Genomic DNA, 23,956 nt, shown 5'->3' on the forward strand with positions numbered 1-23,956 from the left:
ATTGAAACTTTTAAAATCATTATAAACAAAATTCAAAGACTAAATTGGAATTGGTTAATTATTTAATGCCATTACCTTTGTTAATTATTAGACCTGAAAAATAAAAATTGTTCCATGATTTAATAGGAATTAAAATTTAGGAAGATTCTTTTTCCTTTTAAAATTATATTTATAGTGATTTATTAACGACCCAGAATTTTCACTAAAAGATGTGGCTTAACGGTCCCGCTGACTCGGTAACGGTAGAGAGAAATTAGAAAATAACGTGCGTAAGGAGTGGTTGGTTCCACAGGGCGCGAAACTCACTCTCTGCAAAATTCTCTCTGCAAAATTCTCTCTGCAAACACAACAGCTCCACCATCATCAGAAAAATGCAACACGCGATCTTCAACTCCATTTTCCAACGAACAAGATGATGATGACGACGACAATACAACTCTACCTGCTGTTCCTCAGATGATTTGATTTGATTTGATTTGATTATCTGTTCTCGTCGTGATTTGTTCGCCATGGAAGCTTTGATCGAGCTCTGCGACTTGATTGCGCAAAACCCCTCCGCTTTCTTCGAGAAGCTTGCGTGGATTTGCAGTCGCTGCCCTTCATCCGAGTCTCTTCTGGCCGAATCTCCTCGGATTTCTCGATCCCAGCTGAATGCCGTGCTTGCTATTGCTCGATTTCTCTCCAAATGTGCCGACTCGGTCGAGCCCCGTCCCAAGGCAGTCGTCATCGAGTTTCTTCGCTCCATACCTTCGTCCTTTCACCAGTCCTTCTGGCCGCAGAATTTCGGAAACGATTCGATCACTTTGTTTTATTCCGAGTTTTTGAGGTATGTGTGTAAAGCGACAGAAATAACGCCGGATTTTTCTTCAGAGGTCGCTGTGTATACTGGTGAGGTTGTGGCGTCTGCTATCAGTTCTAGCGGGGGGGATTCGAGTATATCTAGGTCTTTTTTGATGGTTTTGTCGCAGAATTTCCTCCCGATTTTGCCTTCTGATGCTAATAAACTGGTTGATATGGTGATCGAACGGTATTTGATGACGGGCTCTTGTGCGCCGAGGGAACTGATGCAGGGGAACTCCGATTCTTCTGCACCTCAGCCTCATGAAGGTTCAAGCCCTCGAAATGAGGGGAGCCATGATTCGGGTAAAGTTGGCGATGATAGTATTTCGTCGTGGAAGAGTTCAGCGACTTCGTATGGCAGTGGGATTCTGTGGAAGAGTAGCGCTGATCAATTGGGTTCGATGTTCGGGTTCAACGATGGCGGTGGAGGTGGAGAAGTCTTGCTGAAGCAACAGGTTGCTATTTTTGAAGAGGAGTCTTTGGAAAGTGTAGAGAAGCAAGCAATTGCGTTCGAGTTGCTCGCTCACATTTTGGATAAAGCCCGTATTGACTCTTGGCTTTGGGATCAGGTGAGAGCGATAGCGAAGAAGCAGCTCCAGTCCCTTCTAATATTTGTAAAGGTAAGCTCTTAATATCAACAATGGCTATTAATTATGAAAGGATACTGAAAAGTTTGAGGCGTAATATTTTGTTTCCCCCATTGTACATGAGCAGATAAGGAAGCGAGATTGGAACGAACAGGGGTCTCTTTTAAAAGCTAGAATAAACGCAAAACTCTTGGTGTATCAAGCTGCAGCTAAATTGAAACTTAAGAGCCTTGGTACTCTTGATTCTGAAGGAAAAGTGGCTAAGAAGTTGGTATTTGAGACTTTCGCCTTATTAATGGACGCTGCTGAAGCATGCATTCTCTCGATTTGGCGAAAACTGAGAGTTTGTGAAGAACTTTTTAGCTCTTTCCTTGCGGTTCTTAGCAAAATTGCTGTTGCTTGGAAAGGTCAGCCATTGCGTGTGTTGCTTATCCGGCTTAAACCTCTTGTTTTAACAGTGTGTGCCCAGGTATATACACTGAGAATTGTTTTAGATTTGGAACTCAGGTCAACCCAAATATGCAATAGACAATTAAGTTCATTAGATTTTTTAACTCTCCGGTTTTGCCTTTTCAGGCAGATCCCACTGGCAGCAGCCGTAGTGTCATGTTTGAGACCGTCTCCAAGACTGTGTGTGAGATAATCGAATCTTGCTGGAGCAAGGAACGGGCTCCCATCGACACGTTCATCATGGGATTGGCTGCAAGCATCCGTGGAAGGAACGATTACGAGGAACAGGTTTTGGGTTTATGGGATTTGGTTTAAAATCCACCTTATAACTGAAAAAGGTCTCTCTCTAACAAAGAGTCTGAAATTTCTCTTTCAGGTAAACAAAGAGAAAGGGGTTCCTCCTCTGCAACTTAATGGCATACGTCTGTTAGCTAATTTGAACGTTGCAGTGAAGAAGTCTGAAATTGTAGATATGATCTTACCACTTTTTATTGAAAGCTTAGAAGAGGGTGACGCCTCAACTCCCTGTTTATTACGACTCCAAGTACGAGACCCTTGTCTTCCAACAACACATTCAATAGGACTTTGATAAGATTTCATGTCCTTTTTATTAAAAATAATTGACTGAATTGCAGCTTCTGGATGCTGTGTCTCGCATGGCAAGTTTAGGTTTTGAGAAGTCTTACAGGGAGACGGTTGTTTTGATGACAAGAAGCTACTTGAGTAAACTTTCAAATGCCGCAGCTCCTCCTCCAGAGGGCAGTGACGTTGCTCCAGAAGCAACTACTGAACGTCTAGAGGTGATTTGTCTTTGAACTGTTACTTTATCAGAAATCCTTACTCTGTCACAGGAATGAATGCTCACTGGTTCAATTACATTCTAGACTCTTCCCGCAGGATTTCTTCTTATTTCTAGTGAACTTACAAGTACCAAATTGCGTTCAGACTACCGCTACCGTTTACTCTCTCTTTGTTCAGATGTTGGACTTGCTGCCGATCCCAGAAATGCAAGGTAGAATCCATTCCATCCTTGTAAATATTTGCAACCAATCAAAGTCTTTTATTAATGTTAAATTATAAGTTTCGAACTGTGTCTATCTACTTCTCTACTTTAAAAAATTTATAATTGATCTCTAAGGGTGATGTGTAATCTCTATACTCTTATGGAAGATTTTGATAGGATTTGAACTATGTTATTAATTTTATCAATCTAATTAAATTCTTGAACATGCCTATACATTGACCTTAAATAATACAATCAAAGTGTTAAACTAATTGACGACAAAGACCTATTAAACTTACTGAAAGTTGATCTATTTATAAATTTGGTGATGAAACCTATGATTTTACGTTATTAGTTCTCAGCTCATATATAATTTAGGTCCTAATATTCATATATGCCATTTTAACTCTACCCATGCTTTTTTGCTCTGGTTCTTTTGAACCATCTCATTTTCCTGATGATCCAATTTGTTGGCAGGAGTGGGGCCGATTTTCTTGGGCCTCTACTTCCTGCTGTAGCTGAAATCTGTTCAGATTTTAGCCCTACGGGCGATGTTGAACCATCACTTCTGAAGCTATTTCGAAACTTGTGGTTTTATGTTGCTCTTTTTGGGTTGGCACCTCCAATCCAGAGTACTGCAGCTCCCACAAAAGCAGTCTCCACCACAGTGAGCAGTGCGGGAAGTGTGGGTGCGACTGCCCTTCAGGCTGTTAGCGGACCCTATATGTGGGATAAGCAGTGGGTATCTGCCGTTCAGCGTATTTCTCAAGGGACTCCTCCACTTGTAAGTCCGCTTAAATCTTCTTTATTCGTATTACTGTTCAATTTATATTGATTTTATTTTAAATAATCTCTATACAGTACCTTATATTTCTAAATTTGGGTTAAATTACAAATTTGGACTTAGTTTCAATCGACGTATAGTTTTCGTTCATATACCGACTTGAAAAATCTACTTATTTTATTCTCTTTTTTACTAAGATATAAACTCTCTAATACTACAATATAGTCAAACAAATTAAGAACACAACCTCGTTACCACCTAGGAAAGGGTCCTGTAGAAGTGTTTATTTTCCTCTACTTTTATTTACTCCAGATCTAAGCTTTAATACAAGTAGTTGACACTAACATAGTTAACCAAACTAGGAATATAAATTTATTATCATGTAATTAGAAAATGTATCACGGAGAAGTTCGAACAAACTATAAATAAGTCAAATGGAAACACTAAAATATAATTAAGCTTAAATGATGATGATTAACCTACTAAATTTAAAATGAGTTCTAATCCTAAAAGATTAAATTTGTAGTTTAACGTAAATGTTACTATATTTATAGTATCTCGTTTACTACTTTTCCTAATATTTTATCTGAATTATTTTAGATTTGTTGTTTCCTCTTTATTATTCATTGTTTGAACAAGGAAGAAGTTTCTTTTCTTTGGAAAAACTGGTAATATAATGAGGTGCTTGACGAAGGTTGAAGGCAATGTTACATCATAACTAATATTAGAAAGTTTAAAAAATATATTTAATTAATTTTCTATTATTATAACTACTGAAAAATTAATAACTAAGTCTAAAACTAATGAAGCTATTAGTAACTAATACCAGAAATTGAGTTAAAAATTCAGAAGAAAAACGAAGGTGGGAAGTGAAGGAAATTGGAGGAGAGAGTTACAGAAGAAGACGTAGTGTAAGTTGTTATGTGTTTAGTTTTTTGTTGGCTAAAGATATGTTTAATCCATGAGTGTAGTTTTAGTTTAATCATGTTATTTAAAAAGTTTTTTTTAGCTAAGTTTCAATTTTAATTATATATATATAGGTGATGCATGATGCCTAGTAAGTCGATATAAATTTAGATAAGATGCTGTAGTAAGTCGGTAGAAATTTAGATAAAAAATTATGAACATGAAAAATTCATTTCAGCAAGTTGGTAATTTAAAAAAAAATTAAAACATTACAACATTTTAATTAAAAATGTTCAATTGAAAAGGTAGGGGCCAATTTGAAAAGAAAAATAATCAAAACGTGAAGGGTTGAAACATGTCTGATAAAAAAAATGTTTTATAATTAATTTGAGTAATTTAGTAAGAATATTTTTTTTTTGTCAGATATACAATATAAAATTTAAAAGAATTAATGTCATGTTAAATGTCACCTCAGTACTTTTTCATTTAATTCTAGACTTTCACATATTTTTATTTTATTTTAGTTTTGAGGCCTTGAATTTTAACTTTTTAGATAAAAATTTAAAATAAATACACATTTTTGTTTGAAATCATATATAGTAAGTTAGTCATATTTTTAAATATATTTAAATTATTATTGAATGATTGATTGAAAATTAAAGTTACAATAGAAAATGAATATTTAAAAGAGAGATTAGATCGAATTATTAGAAATTTTAAGGATAGAACTGGAATAAATTACAAATTTAGGGACTAAAACATATATAAAATTTAGCCAAAAGATTTTGAAATTTAAATAATAATTTATTAAATGGGCACAAATTTTTAATATACACTATATTTTGAAAAATATTTAGGTAAAGAGACAACTAATATATGGCCTTTTTGTTTTGAAAAATACAAACAATATCTCATTTCTCTATCCACGTGTCAAAACTTTAATATCCTGTCTTACTCTTCGTTTCTGCCTGACATCAAATCCAAAAAGATGAATAAAAGAAAAGAAAAGAAAAGAAAACTGTTTTAGAATCTGAACGCTAAGATTCCAGAATGAAGTTGCTATGCAGAATCTCATAACGGAGTGGTCTGTGCTGAAGAGGATGAAATTGGGTGGGCAAAAACTTAGCTCGATTAGCTTGATCTGCATATTGTCCCCGTTAAGCAGCAGAAGACGAAAGTTTCTAGAAAGAACTTAGCGAGGCCTTAGTGCCGAAAGTTGAAGAAGCTAATTTACTCGGTGAACTTTGAAAAAGTTTTCATATGGAGATCCTCAGTTAGAATGTGAGATGATTTGATGATAGGCAAAAGGGTGCACCGTCAAAGATCCTATTCTCAAAAATTGCCCAGAAATTGTGATCCTTGAAGAAGCGACATTGGTCAGCTTTGACAGAAGGATGATAAAAAAATCCCTTTTGGAGCTCTAAAAAGAGTGGGTTTTCTGTTTGATTCTTGGGGAGCTTTGGTAGGCATCCTTTTCCTACGGAATAAGGATTTTCTTTCGACGATTCATGTTATTCGGGGCAGCCTCATCTATTTCTATAAGTTTTAAGCCAGCTGACGGCTCTTTTGTTCTTGGTGACATGCATTTATGGCCCTAATGGTTATAATGTTGGAAGACTTCATTGGAGAGGAACTGAAGATCTCTTAGGCCTTTGCGTAGGTAGATAGCGTATTGAAGGAGATTTCAATGTTTTTACTAGGCGGTTTCATAAAAATCTAGGGGAGGCAGACAATCATAAAGCAGGAGTTTTAACTCAATGATATTAGACTCTCTAATGGGCACTGCAGTTGGACCATCATGAGAATTTAAGTCGTTTCTTCTCATCGACCGCTTCCTTGTCACTCACGATTGGCTTCATGGCTCGAGCGCATTCGGAACACTGGAGCAATAAGGAAAGCAAGAACGATTTCTGATCACTTTACAATCTTACTAGAAATAGGTATATTCACTTGGAATCCGAGTCCTGCAAGTACGAGAACTCCTGGCTGGTCGACATTCCCATTTTCTCCAAAATTGAAAACTACAAGAGGGTTATTTAAAACACTGAAGTGTCGAAACATTTGGGAATTTATCAGAGCTGAACGATTTGCTGGTCCGCAGAATTATTCTCCTTGATCGAAAAGAAGACAGTTTTCGCAGATGATAAAGTTTGAGTGCTTTACTAATGGAGAAGTAAATTGCAATGTAGTTTGGGTACAAATGACAGATTTTGAAGAATAAGATCTTTGACAACTTTAGTTAGGTGCAGAGTGAAGTAGGATTTGTTTTGTGGCTTTCTGTGGTTTTTAATCGCAGAGAATGTGTGTAACCTTATTTTTCATCAGCAAATTCGAGAGCTCTCTTTTCTGTAGCTATTCGGGATCTTCTTTGAATTAGGGTCGGGCATCTAGTCTTTTAATCTTGTAATTACTTTCAATTGAGATCACATGTGCTTCTAATGCCTAGACTATGAACAACGTGGCTTGAATGTTTTGTTCAATGAAGACTTTAACATTGGCAGCTTGCTGTCACAATCATAAGAAATTCTAAGTGATATATTCTTATTGAATTCTTTTCTTATAAATCCCTTTCGGAAAATACAATGTTCATGTGAAATATTTTAGACTATAGCCTATCTGAAATTCTTGAAAAATGATTCATATTTTTCAAAGGTTGTTAGCACTGTTAAATGGCTTGAAGATGAGTTGGAACTTAATGCACTTCAAAACCCAGTTAGTCGTCAAGGAACTGCCAATGAGAAAGTTGTTCTAGCCCAAAGAGCTGCACTTGCTACTGCTTTAGGAGGGCGAGTTGATATTTCTGCAATGAGCACAATTTCAGGTAGCATTTCGTTTTGCTTCTATTGTTTACTTGATAAGTTTAGCTCTTATGTCGAGGGCAAAGCTCAACCGGCATGTTTTTATGCTACAAAGCCTTTTTAAACATCTCTAGAAAAGGAATCTTAACTGGTTTTCATGATATGTACTTGAAAGTTGAAACTTTAGCACTTTTTTTTGTGTAGGTGTGAAGGCCACATATCTTCTTGCAGTTTCTTTCCTTGAGATTACTCGTTTTAGCAGTAATGGTGGTATCCTCAATGGTGGTGGTATCCTCAATGGTAGTACAAGTGTGGATGCTTCTAGAAGTGCCTTCAGTTGTGTCTTTGAATACCTAAAAACTCCAAATCTTGTGTCAGCTGTCCTTCAATGTTTGACAGCACTTGTCCATAGGGCATATGAAACTGAAGTATCTTGGCTGGTACGTAATTGTTTTATGTAAATCATATAGCTCTAATCATCACGTTCTTCTTCAAGGGGATGTTATAGGGATAGAAATCTCATTTTCCTGTCTCACTGATGTTGCGAGAAATGGAAACAGTTTTACAATATTTCATTTATGCAATACAAATACTAAAATTTGACTATTTCCCGTTGCAAAAAAAAAAAAAAAAAAAAGACTCTCCAAGATTGCTTGAAGAGAAAACTTGAAATGATCCTCTGAAGGAGAAAAACACTTCTAGTCGCCTATTGATAGTTTAAGATCGTGTAAAATTACTCGAGTGTTGGAGAACAAATATAGAACATTCTAGTTCACTATTTGGGGGGTAAAAATTAGAAAAATGACATTGCAAAAGTAGCCGGTGAATTTAATGGTCATTGGTAACTAAAAACTCTATGGATGAAGCTCGGTGGGAAAAGATGATGGAAGTGGAAATGGTATATTTAAACCGAAAAATATATGACTGAAGGGTTAGATGAAAAGGCAGAAATTTCAAGATATAGTAGTCCTTAGGTCCTTTGAAACTACAGAATGTAGCTGAATTTGCGGCAAAAGATAATAAAGAGTGGAAAGGTTGGTTCCAAGGATGACATTTAATTAGGAAGACGGACGTCTGGAAAAATATGGTCTGCAAGTTCCTCGGAGGAAAGGTTTCAATGGCCTCAAATGGTGAAAGTTTTGGCAGTGCAAGCTTCTCAGAAGAAGTCTGGCTTAGATGAAGATTATTCTAATAAGTGTAGCCAAGAGATGGTTCCCCATGTTGTTGCTTGAAGGCCGGTCTCTTTTGGTGTTTCATAGCTCTAGATTCCTGGCACTTTTTGCATTGACTAATAGTTTATTTCCTTTTCAAAGTGGATAGCTATACTGTTTCTTTTATCTTTATTTTATTTGGGGGTTTTTGGCTATCTTTCATGGAGTTTTTTTGGGCTGTTTGTTCTTAACTATGCTCTCGTAACTTTTCATAGCTTCAATGAAAAGTTGTGTCTTTCTGCAGTACCTACCACTTATTTGAATAAGCTGGATCAAATTTTTTTCCTTATTATTCATTTTCACTATATTAAGCATTTGTCACCAAATTTGATGAACTTTATGTATTGTACAATTGAAAATTGTTTTGAAGTGCTTTCTAGAAACTATTTTCCATAAATTGTTTTTGAAATAACTTCTGGTAATTATTTAGTTTTTTCTTTCATTATTTTTCTGTTTCGTTGTTTGTTTCGTTGATGAAAAACTGCTTGAAAATAAATTTATTGGATTTTTTTAATCTAAATTCATAAATTTTTGTTAATGCTTATTATCATTTTGCACAACCAGTAACTTAAGAAAAAGACTGAAGTGAACAAACAAAAAATTGTGGTTAATTTTATAGACTAATCTTTTGTTTATGTAAAGATATTTAAAAAAAAAACAATAATATGAAACAAGGCTTTGCTGTTGTTGAGAACTATACTCAATTTTTTTTAAGAGTCACTCCCAAACAGTTGTTTTTTCCTTTGAATTTTTTTCCTCATGAAATGTTTATTTGATATTGCTGCTTATGTGAAAAAAGAGTCAATGCAACAGCCATATGGAGGAGATGGCACTGTAAAATAAGAGAATATGCTTGTTTCCAGTACTATCATGCGTTTTATGTGGTTATAATGTTTAAAGTACTTAACATTTTTCCTCTCAGTGCAATATTGTTTTGCTGCTTCTGCTTCCTCTTGCTCTCTGTGGTATAGAACATCTTGTTGACTTTCTAATATGAACTCAGGAAAATCGAATCTCTGAAATTGGCAATGAAGCTGCAGTTAGAAACTCTATTCTGGTCACCCATACCTGTTTTCTTATAAAAAGTATGTGCCAAAGGGAGGACCATATTCGAGAAATAGCTGTGACCTTACTAACACAGTTTAGAGATAAGTTTCCTCAGGTAAAGTCATGGGATATAAGTTTTTCACTCTTGTATTGTAAATTTAAACAAACAAAATTATGTGCTTACAGGTTATGTGGAATTCATCTTGTTTGGATTCCCTTCTCTTCTCAATGCATAGCCACTCGCCAACTACCATTGTCAATGATCCTGCATGGGTAGTGACAGTTCGTTCGTTATACCAGAAAGTTGTTCGGGAATGGATCATCAGATCACTTTCATTTGCTCCTTGCACTAGCCAGGGTCTCTTACAGGTTGGTAATTGTACTTTTCCTTCATGGAGTTGACCTATTCTTTTAGCCTCTTTCATTCATTGTCATAGACAAACAAGAGCATGTATAATCTATGTTTCTTTCTTGGCTCGAAGCAGATTGACTTTCCTGCTGACTCTGTTAAAACATCATTTCCTTGATATTTATGTCTTCCGGCTGGATCTTTCTTTCATTTAAAATATGGGGGAAAAAAAGGGAACTTCTATTAAAGAGGGGCAACGACTTGAAAAATGGGAATATCATTGGCAATAAGGGAATATTGGTTGAAAATTTTAAGAGGAGAAGCCAAGTTGAAAGTTCTAGACTAATGTGGATCACTTTGGTGTAAGTATAAGAGTGGTGAAAAGAGGAGGAATCCAACATGGTTTTTGTTGTAACCACGAGCTCATTGTTGAAAAAATATTCATTTACTTAGTTTTATTAATTGATTTATTTTTATTGCTTTCAGCTGTCTGATAAATCATTTGCTTGTCAACCGTATCATATGTACAACTCAGGAAAAGCTTTGTAAAGCGAACACTTGGCAGAGAGCTCAACATACCCCAGATGTGGTCTCTCTATTATCTGAGATACGAATTGGCACAGGTAAAAATGAATGCTGGACCGGCATGCAAACAGCAAATATTCCTGCAGTGATGGCTGCTGCAGCTGCTGCTTCAGGAGCCAACTTAAATTTGACGAAAGCCTTTAATTTGGAAGTGCTCAGTACAGGCATAGGTAGTGCAACAGTTAAGTGCAACTATGTGGGTGAGATTGCTGGAATGAGAAGGTTGTATAACACCTTTGGCGGGTATCAACCTGCTGCTGCCGCACCTCCTAGTTCTGGAATTGGTATTGGCCTCCAAAGGTTGATAACGGGAGCGTTTCCACAAGAGCCACCTCAGGGTGAAGATGAATCATTCAATGCAATGTTGCTCCTAAAGTTTGTCCAGTCGCTTCAGAAATTTGTTAACAATGCAGAAATAGGTGGAGAAATTGATAAGTCTCAATTTCATGAAACTTGTTCCCAAGCAACCGCCTTCCTTCTAGCAAATTTGGTAAGATCTGCTCATTTTTATCTGCTACATTTGACACATATTTTGTTTGCCCATATTTTCTTTACATTAAAATATCTCTTCCTTTTCCAGGGTACTGATTCAAAATCAAATATAGAGGGCTTGTCACAGCTTCTACGCCTTCTCTGTTGGTGTCCAGCTTATATTTCTACGTCTAATGCAATGGAAACTGGTGTATTCGTTTGGACATGGTTAGTATCTGCTGCACCTCAACTGGGATGTGTAGTTCTTGCTGAACTGGTTGATGCTTGGTTATGGACAATTGATACAAAACGAGGTCTTTTTTCTTCAAGAGAAGCTTTTTCAGGACCTACTGCAAAATTAAGACCCCATCTTTATCCAGGAGACCCAGAACTGCCGCCTGAAATTGATCCTGTCGAACAGATAATAGCTCATAGACTATGGCTTGGGTTCTTCATTGACCGCTTTGAGGTTATGCTTATTTAATTTTAAAGCATCTCCTGATCTCTTTTTTCTCTTTTCTCTATCATGGTATAAATAGATGCACATAATGTGTTCAGATTGCATGGTTTGTAATTGAATTCGTGCCTGGATGTTTTAGCATGTAGAAATCAAAGTTCCGTTCAGTTTCTTAGTTTTTAAAATTTAGATACTGGTAACAGCATACGTATGAGATATGAGATATTATGAATTATCTTAGACTGTTAAAATACAAATAAATAATTAGATGTACTGTAATCTATCTGCTTATGTTTTTGGCTTTATTAGTGATTTAACGAGGTATTAAAGCAGGTATTATGTTCAAACTCATGTAATAGTTTAATGTCATTTTCTTTCCATCTAATATTGATAATCTCTTAATGGACCTTGTATAAATTTTCATGCCCACAAATGAGGGGAGTGTTAGAAGGTAAATAAATAAATAAATTTACCGTAACCTATCAGCTTAAGCTTTTGGATTTAGTGGTAATTTAACACAGACAAAATTTAAAGTTAGCAGGAATATGATCCCCTTTTTAGTGTTAAAAATATTCTTTTGGGGAATAAGATAAAAACTCTAGGCTATAATAAGGAATATTTGGGCATCAAAATGAAGTATATCGTGGGTAAAAAGTTTTTGAGTGATTTCTTGCTTTAATTTGCTCAAATATTCTTCCCTTAAATGGTTAATCTTCCAACAAATTTCCATGCAAGTTAATTGGAAGACCCTTACAAAATGAAGTGACCATGGAACTGGAGGGGGTCCATTGCTCTGTACCTCAATTGTATCTTTACTTGCCATGATGAGGGCCATTATAAGGGAATGAAGCAGGGTAATTCCCAAGAAGTGTTAGGTAACTTTATGGGCCTTCAAAATTTTAGTACTAGCGGTAAATTCCAAAGGAGGATAACTCTCATGACTTTTAAAATTCAATTGGTCTAGGTGGGCTCATAGAGAGGATCCTTTGTCATTAGGAGTTTTAAGTGGCCTTTGGGAGGAAATTTTTGGGATAGTTGAATATGCAAATGGAATGCTTGTGGCGAAAAATATCACACATTGCATCCTCTTGTGGTTTCTTATCATGGCTTCAGAGATAAAACTTAAGTTTTATGGGCTAATGACTATTCACCCGTTTTATGAGAAATTTGATTGGAAAGAGAATGAATAATCTCAGTAACATGGGTTGGGAGTTTAGATATGCTAGGGTAAGTTGTCTTTTTTCTGTCATCTTCTTGAGAGTCTTCAGATAAAATTTTTTTGTAAATATTCTCTGAAATATGTTTGTTCAGTTTGAGGACCTTTTATGTAAAGTTGTTTTCCCTCTTTCTTCTATTACTGTCTTCTATAAATTGTATATACCAAAGTCGTTTCTTATCAAAGAAGCAGATGAATACTTAATGATATTTGAAGTTTGAACACGTTCTTGAAAAAAATCTACCACCAAACCAAAATCTAGTGACTCAGGAGTTGATTGACTACAATGATATGGTGAGGCCCTCTAATGGTTGTCAAATTTTAGAAGTGTCTTTTTAGAGCAGTAACAAACTATGAGAACAAAAATGAACATTAGAATATACCTCTCTGGGTGGGGGAAGTGTCGTTTGCAATGGGAGTTGGTTGTAATGTCACTGATGGAGAGTGGGCGAGATCATTTTCTTTTTATAAGAAAGTGTATTTTATTGAAGCATTACAAAAAAAGTCTCCCACTGAGAAATATAGTATTAAGAGAATAATTAAAATAAATAAATAGAAAAATTTGGATCTAAGGCACCAAGACTTAGAAACAAAAACTATAACTTCTCAAAGTTTAAAATTTTTGGATGTTATCAAGGACTCTTCTATATATTTCTAACCATAGAACCCTTGAAGCATGACTAAAAACTATTCACCCACAAAATTGTAGGCAAGATTACTCTTAGAGACCCAAGTTGGTTCGGCCCTGACAAAAATTTCCTTAATTGACTATTTGGGGGTCGCCTTGCATGGTCAACAGGGCCCAGTTTGAGTTGAGAAGATTCATTGGTTTCCAAGGCTTTGTCTGGTGCTAGTGCATCTCAAGGTCACTTGCCTCGAATACTATTGAGTAGAAGCATACCTTGGCTGAGCTTCAATGTCTGAATGTGATGAGTTTGTTTGGTTGTCACATAATGGCCATGGAACTTTCTCAGAGTTAGTTATCTTATTCACGGATGGATGTTTTGAGGAGATGAGTGAAGTCATTCACTCAACACAATTTTATATTCCAAAGAATTAAATGGAGGACAATCAAATCAATCATAAAAACATTATGAAAAGATTGTCTGACAAAAGTTGATAGACATTTTTTACATTCATAATATCTTCCCTTCTTCCTTGTAGACATATCATAGATGATTACTAGTTTGAGAACTTTATAATCACACGATCTAGTCATTATGTGCCATCTCATATTTGACTGCTTGATTACACCAGTATTAATTTTAGTTACATATGATCTTGATGAATCTTTTCAGGTCCTTTTCAGCTGTCGACTACTGGAAATAGTCATTTCTAATCTTGCTTTCGTTCCATAGGTTGTCAGACACCAAAGTGTTGAGCAACTATTGCTCTTTGGTCGTTTGTTACAGGGGAGCATGGAGCTCCCATGGACGTTCTCACACCATCCTGCGGCTACTGGTTCTTTTTTCACTTTAATGCTACTAGGGCTCAAATTCTGCTCCTGCCAATCCCAAGTTAATTTGCAGAATTTCAAAACAGGGCTTCAGCTTCTAGAGGACAGGGTTTATAGGTAACCTTTGTTCACTATTCTCTTTATAAACTACAATATTACATATAATTTTGCAAGACTATTTTCTGTTATATTTCCAACTTCCATGTATAAACTGCAATATTACATATAATTTTGCAAGACTATTTTCCTCTAGCTTATATATTATTTGTTCATTTCTACACCAAGATGTGTTGTCTGGAGTAGTGCGTTTCTGGACTGTAATCACGATCATTGCATTCTGTAAATGATGCCTTTCACATGCCTTAACTGACGTTAACATACATATAGCCTAGAGCTTTAAAAGAAGTTCTAGGAAAAATCTGTGTTCTGTAGGGGTTTCTATTTATGCCTATATCTACGTAACTTTAGTGTATAGAATAATATGAAATATTCTCCCATATTTTATTCACTTGTTTACTGTGTTGTCAAAGCACTTGGGATTTCTTGTAAGGTGTTAAGATTTTGAGTGCTGTTAGAATTTTCTTTGCTATTAGGGTTTTGTGAGCTGTTAGAGTTTGGAGTTTAGAATACTAATTTGAAGTGCTCTTTTTGTTGCCACCAGTCCAAAAGAAAGATTATCGGCAACCAACAAAACCCTAGAATTTGGTTGAAGATCCAGGTTCTTGGTTGGTTAACAAATTACCAGTTCCAATTAGTCATTAACTAAATAATAACATGACATGCTTATAAAATGAATTCAATATGTTGCTTTGAGTATGCTGCAGAATTCAAAGTTGTATCAATGTATTAAATCTCTTCTGTAGATCACTATGGTGGAGAGTTTTTAATTCTCAAAATTAGCTACAACTGGAGAGATCTATCTTTAGATATATAATTTAGGCTGTAGGTATGGGTAAAGGACTCGTGTTACAAATATTTACCAACAATAAAAGTAATTTAACCTACTAAGTAATCCTAAAAACTAAGGAAAAATAAACCTACAGTAATACCAAATGTTCCTACATCATGCAAGAGAATGCTCCAGAGATTGACTTACTTTATTAAGTCTTCAGGAGAAAATTGTAGCCTAACTGAAAGAAATTCCCTACTTTTCTGTAGTTATTATTTTGTTCTGTACATCCTAGATATTTGGAGATGTTACTCAACTACAACTCTTTCACTGCTTCTTTGCTATTTTTAGTTGCAATTAGTGAAACTATTATAAAATGTTCTGTTAGAGTAAAAACAACATTAACCCTTCCAGAAGCTTCTTATAGGATCTACACACATCTCAATGTATATCCTACATTAGTTTCTTCAAGAAATATCTTGAGGGTTGTGAATAAACATCCCAACAGGATCTAAAAGTATCTTAACCTTAAATAATATTTCTTAGGCCCAAAGGAATTCCAATTTGGTTAGATTTACAAAATAAATATCCAGAACATGTAAAATTCAAGAAGGTCCAAGAAAAGTAGGGCCCCAAGGAATGTTTGCCTATACATAGGAAGTGTGGCCCACATATTAGACAAGTGAGTTAAGTGAGAAAAGTGTGTGAAGTAAAAAAAAGTGAGTGAGGATTAGAGAGCGTGAGAAGTTCTTTCTCTCAAAAGTGTATATCCTTATATTTTCTAAATAAAAGTTTCCTTCTTCAAGTGCCTATCTCTTTCCTTTTATGCTAATTTCTTCTACATTTGCAACTGTACCTACTTTTCTATTCCCCTGTATTCTCCAGGAGATTCTTTTCTCATTTGTAGGTTAGTTGTATTCTAATTGGTCACATTTTATTCTACTTTCCGGAATCTACATCGACTTTCTGGTGATAGTATCTCTTGCATAATTGGAAATTAATTTTCCGTTGCTTGCTATTCATATTGGCCACATCTTGCATCTCAACATGAAAGAACTTGCATTCTATAGCTTCCCGGTTCAAGTGAACTTCCTTTTTTCTCTTTTTAAAATTGATAATCTGATTGGTACCTGTTTCAGAACATCTTTAGGGTGGTTTGCTTATGAACCTGAATGGCATGAAATAAATAGTACGAACTTTGCCCAGAGTGAGGCTCAATCTGTCGCTTTGTTTGTTCAGTACCTATCGAATTACCTGAAAGATGGTTCACTCAATGGTTCACACATAGATGCAAAAGGACAAGTACGTGAGAATGGTATTTGCTATCTATTTTAATTTGCAATTGATCTCTGGGCTTTTGTGGCATGGATTTGAACAGTTCAAGTAATTGTTTAAAGGAGGTACCTAAATATCTGCAGAACTCTTGTCATCCAGTCTGGGGTCAGATGGAGAATTATACTGTGGGCAGAGAAAAACGGAGGCAACTACTGTTGATGCTTTGCCAGCATGAAGCAGATAGGCTAGAAGTTTGGGCACAACCAGTTAACACCAAGTGATGTCTAATCATAGTGTGCTAATTTTCATGTTGCTTATACGGCATAGTAAAGTGCTTGTATCTTATTGGTTGCTTGAGCACTAATGATTTAAACTTATTAATCTTTTTATTAGGGAGAGTGCATCTTCTCGACCAAAAATAAGCTCAGAGAAGTGGGTTGAATATGCTAGGATTGCCTACTCCGTTGATCCTCGAATTGCATTTTCTCTAGTTTCTAGATTTCCTGCAAATGTATCACTACGGTCGGAAGTTTCGCACCAAGTACAGGTATCTTCTCCTGTCATTATAAGGAACTAAAAGAAAGATTTGGGTTATTTGACATTTTCAAATTAAATGAGAATAATTGTGACTTATGATTTTCTTCGAAGTCATGACTGAAATCAGTCAAGATTGATTTATAGGCTTTGCATATTGTAGTATTCAAGAAAATATATTTTATTTTCTCTTATTTTTTGTTGAATATGGAGTTGGCTAATAATTTATACAATAGCCTTGCTAGAGCGGGAAAGAAAAGTCTGAATTACACTCTAGAGGTTAAATGGTATGTTTTAAAACTTTGGGGGCTAAATAGATGCAAAAGGTAAGAATTCTCAACTCAGGATTAAACTAGTAATTTACTAGAGATTCCTTTTTGCATGCAATCATTCATAATCAAATGTTTGGGATTTTGACGGCCTTAGAACCATCATCTTTTAACGTTCAACCTGATTTCTAATGGGCATTCTTATTTGACATGAAACAAGAGAGTGTGTTGTGGGAGCATAAGTACATGTCGAGGCTCCTTTCTATATCTGTTTTGTCCTCATCCAAATCATCCTCATTCTCTTTTTACCAGTCTAGAATATTTTATCATATGAGGTCAGCGTATTAGGCTGGATGATAAGCATATGTATTGTATGGAAGTAAACGAACTTTATAATCTTTTCTTCGCTCTTGAATGTTATCTTTATTCTTTTCTTGGGCAGAAGGAGTTGGTGTCTCAATCCATCGGACATCTAATTTAATTGATCTTAATTTTATCAATTGGTGTTTTCTTTTTTAGGAGCTAATTTATTCTTATTTATAAGAATGGGTAAATTAGACTTATAGGCATGTTTTAGTGCTTACTTGGTGACACAGTTGTAAATGTCCTAGATAGAGGTGAGAGTTTTGACTTGTTTGCTTTATATGTTAAGAGTTCAAGATGCTCTCTTACTAGAAGACCGCTGCTTAGAAGTCTCCAATTTTCTGGTTTACCGACTCTGCTTATAACCCTGATTTGTTGACTGGATATTTACTTGAGTAAAAATAATTGACCGGGTTTCTCTTGCAGTCTCACATATTGGACATCCGTTCCATACCTGAAGCATTGCCATATTTTGTCTCCCCAAAGGCTGTTGATGAAAATTCAGTGCTTTTACAACAATTACCTCATTGGGCTGCTTGTTCAATTACACAAGCTATCGAGTTCCTTGCTCCTGCCTACAAGGGACATCCACGTGTTATGGCTTACGTTCTTAGGGTTTTAGAGTCATATCCACCAGAACGAGTAACCTTCTTCATGCCGCAGCTAGTTCAAGCTCTGCGGCATGATGATCAAGTGAGTTTTAAACTTTTCAAAGGTTTCAATATTATTTGATTGGCAATTTGTTCGTCCATTTTTCTTCATGATTCGGAAAACTTTATATCTCATTTAGTCATGCTCGGGATTCATTTTAAAAGTTTCATCTCACAAATAAAATTTTGGTTAAGAGCTTGACAGTTGCCGACCAGCCTCAAGCTCACGACACCACAAATTTCTTACATAAATTCTAGGAATAAACTTTCCACAACACTGTAATTTCTCTTTACCAATTCTAGTTGTTCTGGAATCTGATGAAAATGGACAAAGCACATGGCCAAAGTATTCTGTAAATAACTTAAGTATTTGGTTACTGCATTATCTTTTGCAATTAACTATACTAAAGCCATCAGAACATGAAATTATAGTGGCATAACTTGGAAACTCAAAGAAAAGTTCGGGTTTGGCTTCTATATCACTATTTTCGGACCTAGGCTCAACACAGTTTACCTTATCCAAGCTTGCTTGACTTATTGAACCACATACCTCTTTGTCGTACATATTTGTTGGGTTTTTGGAGTTTAATTCTTTCATTTTGCAGAAATTAGTTGAAGGATACTTGCTTAGAGCAGTTCAGAGGAGTGATATATTTGCCCATATTCTTATCTGGCACCTACAGGTTTGAAAAACTCCTCAGCAAATGCTAATGCGAATGTCCTGTTATTAATCTTACCCTCTTTTCCCTCATTTTATTTTTCCTTTTACTTTTGGTTGGTGGAGCTGCTTGTATATTAGAAATAACCCAGAAAGAATTCAAGAGATTTGATTGCCTTCAAATAACTGAATTTATATAAAATTCACTCACGTGAACTCAATTTTTATTTACAAGTGCTCAAACCTCAGCAAGTGTTTTTTCCTGGTTAAATAAATAACCCAAATTCTTAATTCCTAATGAAAGAAATAATTACCCTTACTTGCCTTTGCGTAAACTTCTTGCTTAGTCAATTTTGTAACTGCATGCTAGTACTTCTCTTTGCTCCTTCCTTTTACACCTAGAATAGGTAAAGCATATTGGTGATTGATCAATACCCCACCTAAGCATGCAACTTGTCCTCAAGGTGAAACGAGTGACTATGGCATTACCGTTACACTGTTACCTTGGTGAGTCGCATCATGTAAGGGGGGAAAAAATACCATGTATTTAAACCCTAGTTCCACCGTGGATTTTATTTTCTTCGTCAACCATGTGCTCTAGAACATGGATCCTACAGCATTATGCAGCTAGGTGACATGAAAAGTTTGTGTTGGTGTGGCTAGGAGACATGACAAATTGAGTAAATGGATGTGGCTGGAGAAAGAAGCAACTTGTAGGCCATCCTTCCCATACGAGCTAAAACCTCATATACATTATGGTACCATGGTTAAATTATCATGTCTTCTTTGTGCTAAAGATTTCTAGCTATTCGTATGGACTCGAGGAAAACCAAATTTCCCTCCTTGAATTCCATTCGTCTCTACTGATCAAACTATGTCTGTTGTTCATTTTAGGCACATCATACGTGCCTTGTCAATTCATCAAGCTCCTTCCTGTAGAGTGCTTTAAAGGGGGTGGCTATGGTTTTCATAGCCGGATTCTTTCGTGTGATGGTCTCTCTCACCCTTTTATGTGAGGGTATTGTGTAAAGTCTTTCTTGCCGATTATTTAGCTTCATTTCAATTAAGAAGTAGGTCAAAAGGAATTGAAGTGATAGCAATAATAAGAACTCTGCGTGTGAAGCTCATGCCTTCCCTCAGCAATTTGCCTTTTGCCGTGTGTGCCTGCATGTAAGAGGCTGGTACTTCCTTTGGCCACTGTTGTTTGATTCACTTGCCTGTTCTCATTTTTTCTGTGTTCTTTGTTTGGTCAAAACTTGGAATCGGTTCTAAAGCAGGTTAGAGTATCCAGCGTGTAATTTTGTTCAGATCTATTTTTGTTGTTTTGTGCCTCCATCCAAGTTTGGTTTGGTACGTTTAGACCAAACTTGCGTTTTCTACATATTGTTTTAATATTATGGCTGAACTGAAACCAATCTTAATACCAGACGTGGTCCTAGTGATGTCAAACTTCACAATATGTGTTCAATGACTCTAACTAATGTGATTGGAGTAAGATAGATTTTTTTCTGTGGAGATTGACATGTAACCATATGAAACAAGAAAGACTTGTTTGAGGAGGGTGCTCATTTGTTCTTGTTGAAATTCAGCCCTTCTCATACTTAGGCCCACTCTAGTCTACTCAGCAGTCAGCCCAAATGTTCTCCAAGTCAAACCTTGCATAGTTCTATAATTCTCTTTCTCATCTTCTTATCTTCGGCATTATATAAGTTCATTATTAAAAAAATATTCCTCCTTTCCTAGTTAGCTCAATTGTTCAATAGAATGCTCATCTTCGTAATTCACAAATGAACTTTTTCCTTTTGAAAGTAAATTATATTACTATTGAAGCAATGACTATTTTTTGCGGGTGTTACAACTGTCCTTTTTCCCCCCTGCCTCGACTTCTTACATAGCCAATCAGTGATGTAATGCCTATACTTCTGCTCCTCCTTGTGTGTAGAGTAGTTGGAACGTCTTGCTGGATTATCATTAATAATTTAGGGTATGGGAAATATAGGTTCCTGTTTATCTATTTAAAAATTATATCTTTTGCCCTGCAGGGTGAGACTTGTGAGTCAGAACCAGGAAAAGAAGCCCCTCCTCCAAAGGTATGCTTATGCGGATTATTCTTCCCTTTTTCTTTCTTCTTATTTTTCTTGTTATTTAAGTCGAGCAGCTTATTCTATGCCATTTTTCATTCTCTGGATGAAACTTCATTATCATCGTAGCAAAATAGTATGCATATCATCCATGTTCAGGGAATCAAAAATCCATTCTCTATTCTACTAGTTCTGATCATTTCTTAAGTTCACCCAATGAAGGAAGTAATGACCATGCATTCCTTATGCATGTGTGTGTAAATAAGAAACGAGTAGAGACTGCTGCTGTCTGATTCTACAGATTGTAATCACTTGTCAACTTATCAATCTTTCATATAACTCATTTTTCAAATAGTAGAACTTTCCAAATGTGCGGAAAAAAAAAAGCACGAGCCTTTATTCTCGTTGCTGCAATGCAATGTCATGTGTAACACTTGCAGCATTACAAAATATTAGCGGCTTTACATCAATTTGTTTATTCCTAACTTGTTTGTTAAACATGGTCCAGGGTTAATGCCAAATATTGTCCACTTTGTTTTTGGGGTTTTCATAGTTCTAACTAGATGCGTTCTTCATTTTATGTGGCATGTTTGACGTAATGCAATTAGAATTTCATTTTTCGGGCTTTCATTCGATTCAGGGCAATAACTAGAACTCTTGGTGATAATTACAGAGTAATTCGTTTCAAGCACTGTTGCCAGTTGTTAGGCAGAAAATTATTGACGGCTTCTCACCCAAAGCCCTTGATGTGTTCCGAAGAGAGTTTGATTTCTTCGACAAAGTTACTTCCATATCTGGTGTTCTCTTTCCCCTCCCTAAGGATGAACGCCGTGCTGGTATTCGAAGGTATAGTTCTATTCTCAGACCCCTCAAGCTCATAATTTGTGTGTAAATTCTATCGTTGCCATTGAAATGTGGACTTTCAATGTAGGGAATTGGAGAAGATTGAAATGGATGGTGATGATCTCTATCTACCTACTGCACCTAATAAGTATGTAAGAGGAATACAGGTAGACAGTGGAATACCCTTACAATCCGCAGCAAAAGTTCCTATCATGATTACATTTAATGTGGTTGATAAAGACGGGGACCCTAATGATATAAAGCCTCAAGCTTGCATCTTCAAGGTAAGCCTATTTGTTTTCTACTACTTCTGTGAGACATTGCTTTTGGTTTATTCAGGATCTCTTTTTCAGTTAACTATGTTTCTTTTCAGTTTTCACATTCTGTAATTTAAACTGGGCTTGTGATCAACGGGGTTTGACCTTTTTGCCTTTATATTCTCAAAACGATTAGAACTTTGGATGCAATTACAGAATGAACATGAAAAGCATTCAACAACAAATATCTTCCAAAACTAAATAATCTTTGTGAAAGGGAAAAAAGTATGGACTTACAAGCATGGTCGTCGGTTGCATTGGGGATATGTTCTTTTTAAAACATTGATGGTAGTTGGTTTTTACTTTTCTCCTTTTGGTGGTCGTATCCTTGAAGACTGTATCTTTTCATCATTTTACTACCACCCTTTTTACCCTTTGGGTTTGGGACTTTTGCCCTCCATAGCTTCACTTACTCCTCTTTTTCGCCAAGGTCGGAGATGATTGCCGTCAGGATGTTCTTGCATTACAAGTTATAGCCCTTCTTAGAGATGTATTTCAAGCTGTTGGGCTTAGTCTGTATCTGTTTCCCTACGGTGTTCTCCCAACTGGCCCCGAGAGAGGTATAATTGAGGTCTGTTTCTATCTTCTTCTCAAGTGGTATGGGTTTTTCTTTCTTTTATCGATTTCCGAAAAGACGAGTGTTACATACAAGCGATATGCACCTTGCGTCGTTCTTGATATGTAACTCAGTCTTTTCAGAATTCGATATGTAATGTACTCCTCATTTTCGTCATCAAGTTGATAGTTTTGGTTCTACCCTCCTTAGAACTTACTAGTTTCCGTGTTGCAGGTCGTCCCTAATGTCCGGAGTCGAAGTCAGATGGGTGAAACAACTGATGGGGGTTTGTATGAGATATTTCAACAAGACTACGGACCTGTCGGCTCCCCCAGTTTCGAAGCTGCTCGTGAAAATTTCATCATCAGTAGTGCAGGTTATGCAGTAGCCAGCCTGTTACTCCAACCAAAGGATAGACACAATGGGAATCTTCTTTTTGACAAGTATGATCTCCCTTTCATCTCACAGAACCAGTTTTAAATTTTCCTGTAAAGCATGGTATGTTTGATATGCATGGATGATTCTATAGTTTGGGGAGGCTTGTTCATATCGATTTCGGTTTCATCCTGGAAACTTCACCTGGTGGTAACATGCGTTTCGAGAGTGCACACTTCAAGCTGAGCCACGAAATGACGCAACTACTCGATCCCTCTGGGGTTATGAAGAGCGACACCTGGAACCATTTTCTCAGGTAGTTTGTTTTCTTGGCTTTAAAACATAATGTTCCTCAAGTCGTCCCGTCCTATATGAAAATCCTCCTAGTGTTGTTTTCACTAATTTGGATGCCTCGAACAGCTTGTGTGTGAAGGGTTACCTTGCTGCACGACGTTATATGGACGGCATACTCACCACGGTGGCATTAATGTTAGACAGTGGCCTGCCATGCTTCAGCCGAGGCGATCCCATCGGAAATCTTCGAAAGCGATTTCATCCCGAGATGAGTGAGCGTGAGGCCGCCAACTTCATGATCCGTGTTTGTGTTGATGCTTACAACAAATGGACAACGGCTGGATATGATTTGATACAGTACCTTCAGCAAGGCATTGAGAAGTAAAATAACATGTTCTCTTGGCTGCTGGCTACCATAAGAAGGTTCTGTTTCTTCACCATTATTTGGAACTCCTCTTTATTTTTAGCCATATTTTCCAAGGAATCTCACTTTTATGAAATGAACTGACTTTGAGTCGTCAGTGGGATTCCATATTCATTTTATTGAATTTTGATTTCATTGTTTGTCAATTTCGCATCTTCTTATGCTGTATTTGGCGTTTCATTTTGTATTATCAAAGTTTTGTTGTAACAAATTAGATCTATTCAATTTTTTTCTGTAAAAAATTAAACTATTATAATGTGTTACTCTA

The 23,956-nt window shown here is 36.2% G+C and overlaps 1 protein-coding gene across 1 annotated transcript; it reads left to right on the plus strand.

Moving 5' to 3' along the window:
• The first annotated feature begins 296 nt into the window (after positions 1-296).
• On the plus strand, positions 297-23,956 carry LOC111017203 (phosphatidylinositol 4-kinase alpha 1). Its single transcript, XM_022292879.2, has 26 exons — positions 297-1,460; positions 1,555-1,896; positions 2,004-2,165; positions 2,254-2,421; positions 2,513-2,677; positions 2,762-2,889; positions 3,358-3,664; positions 7,223-7,391; positions 7,573-7,808; positions 9,583-9,741; positions 9,813-9,995; positions 10,511-11,050; positions 11,141-11,500; positions 14,063-14,277; positions 16,189-16,351; positions 16,468-16,601; positions 16,718-16,871; positions 17,917-18,183; positions 18,746-18,823; positions 20,841-20,888; positions 21,553-21,725; positions 21,811-22,006; positions 22,470-22,610; positions 22,830-23,038; positions 23,125-23,286; positions 23,391-23,956. The coding sequence occupies exons 1-26, from the start codon at positions 510-512 to the stop codon at positions 23,647-23,649; spliced, it is 6,069 nt and encodes a 2,022-aa protein (XP_022148571.1). The 5' UTR covers positions 297-509; the 3' UTR covers positions 23,650-23,956.

Source organism: Momordica charantia (genome assembly GCF_013281855.1).
Source record: "Momordica charantia cultivar OHB3-1 chromosome 2 unlocalized genomic scaffold, Mcharantia_2.0 BLBB01000002.1, whole genome shotgun sequence".
Lineage (NCBI taxonomy): Eukaryota > Viridiplantae > Streptophyta > Magnoliopsida > Cucurbitales > Cucurbitaceae > Momordica > Momordica charantia.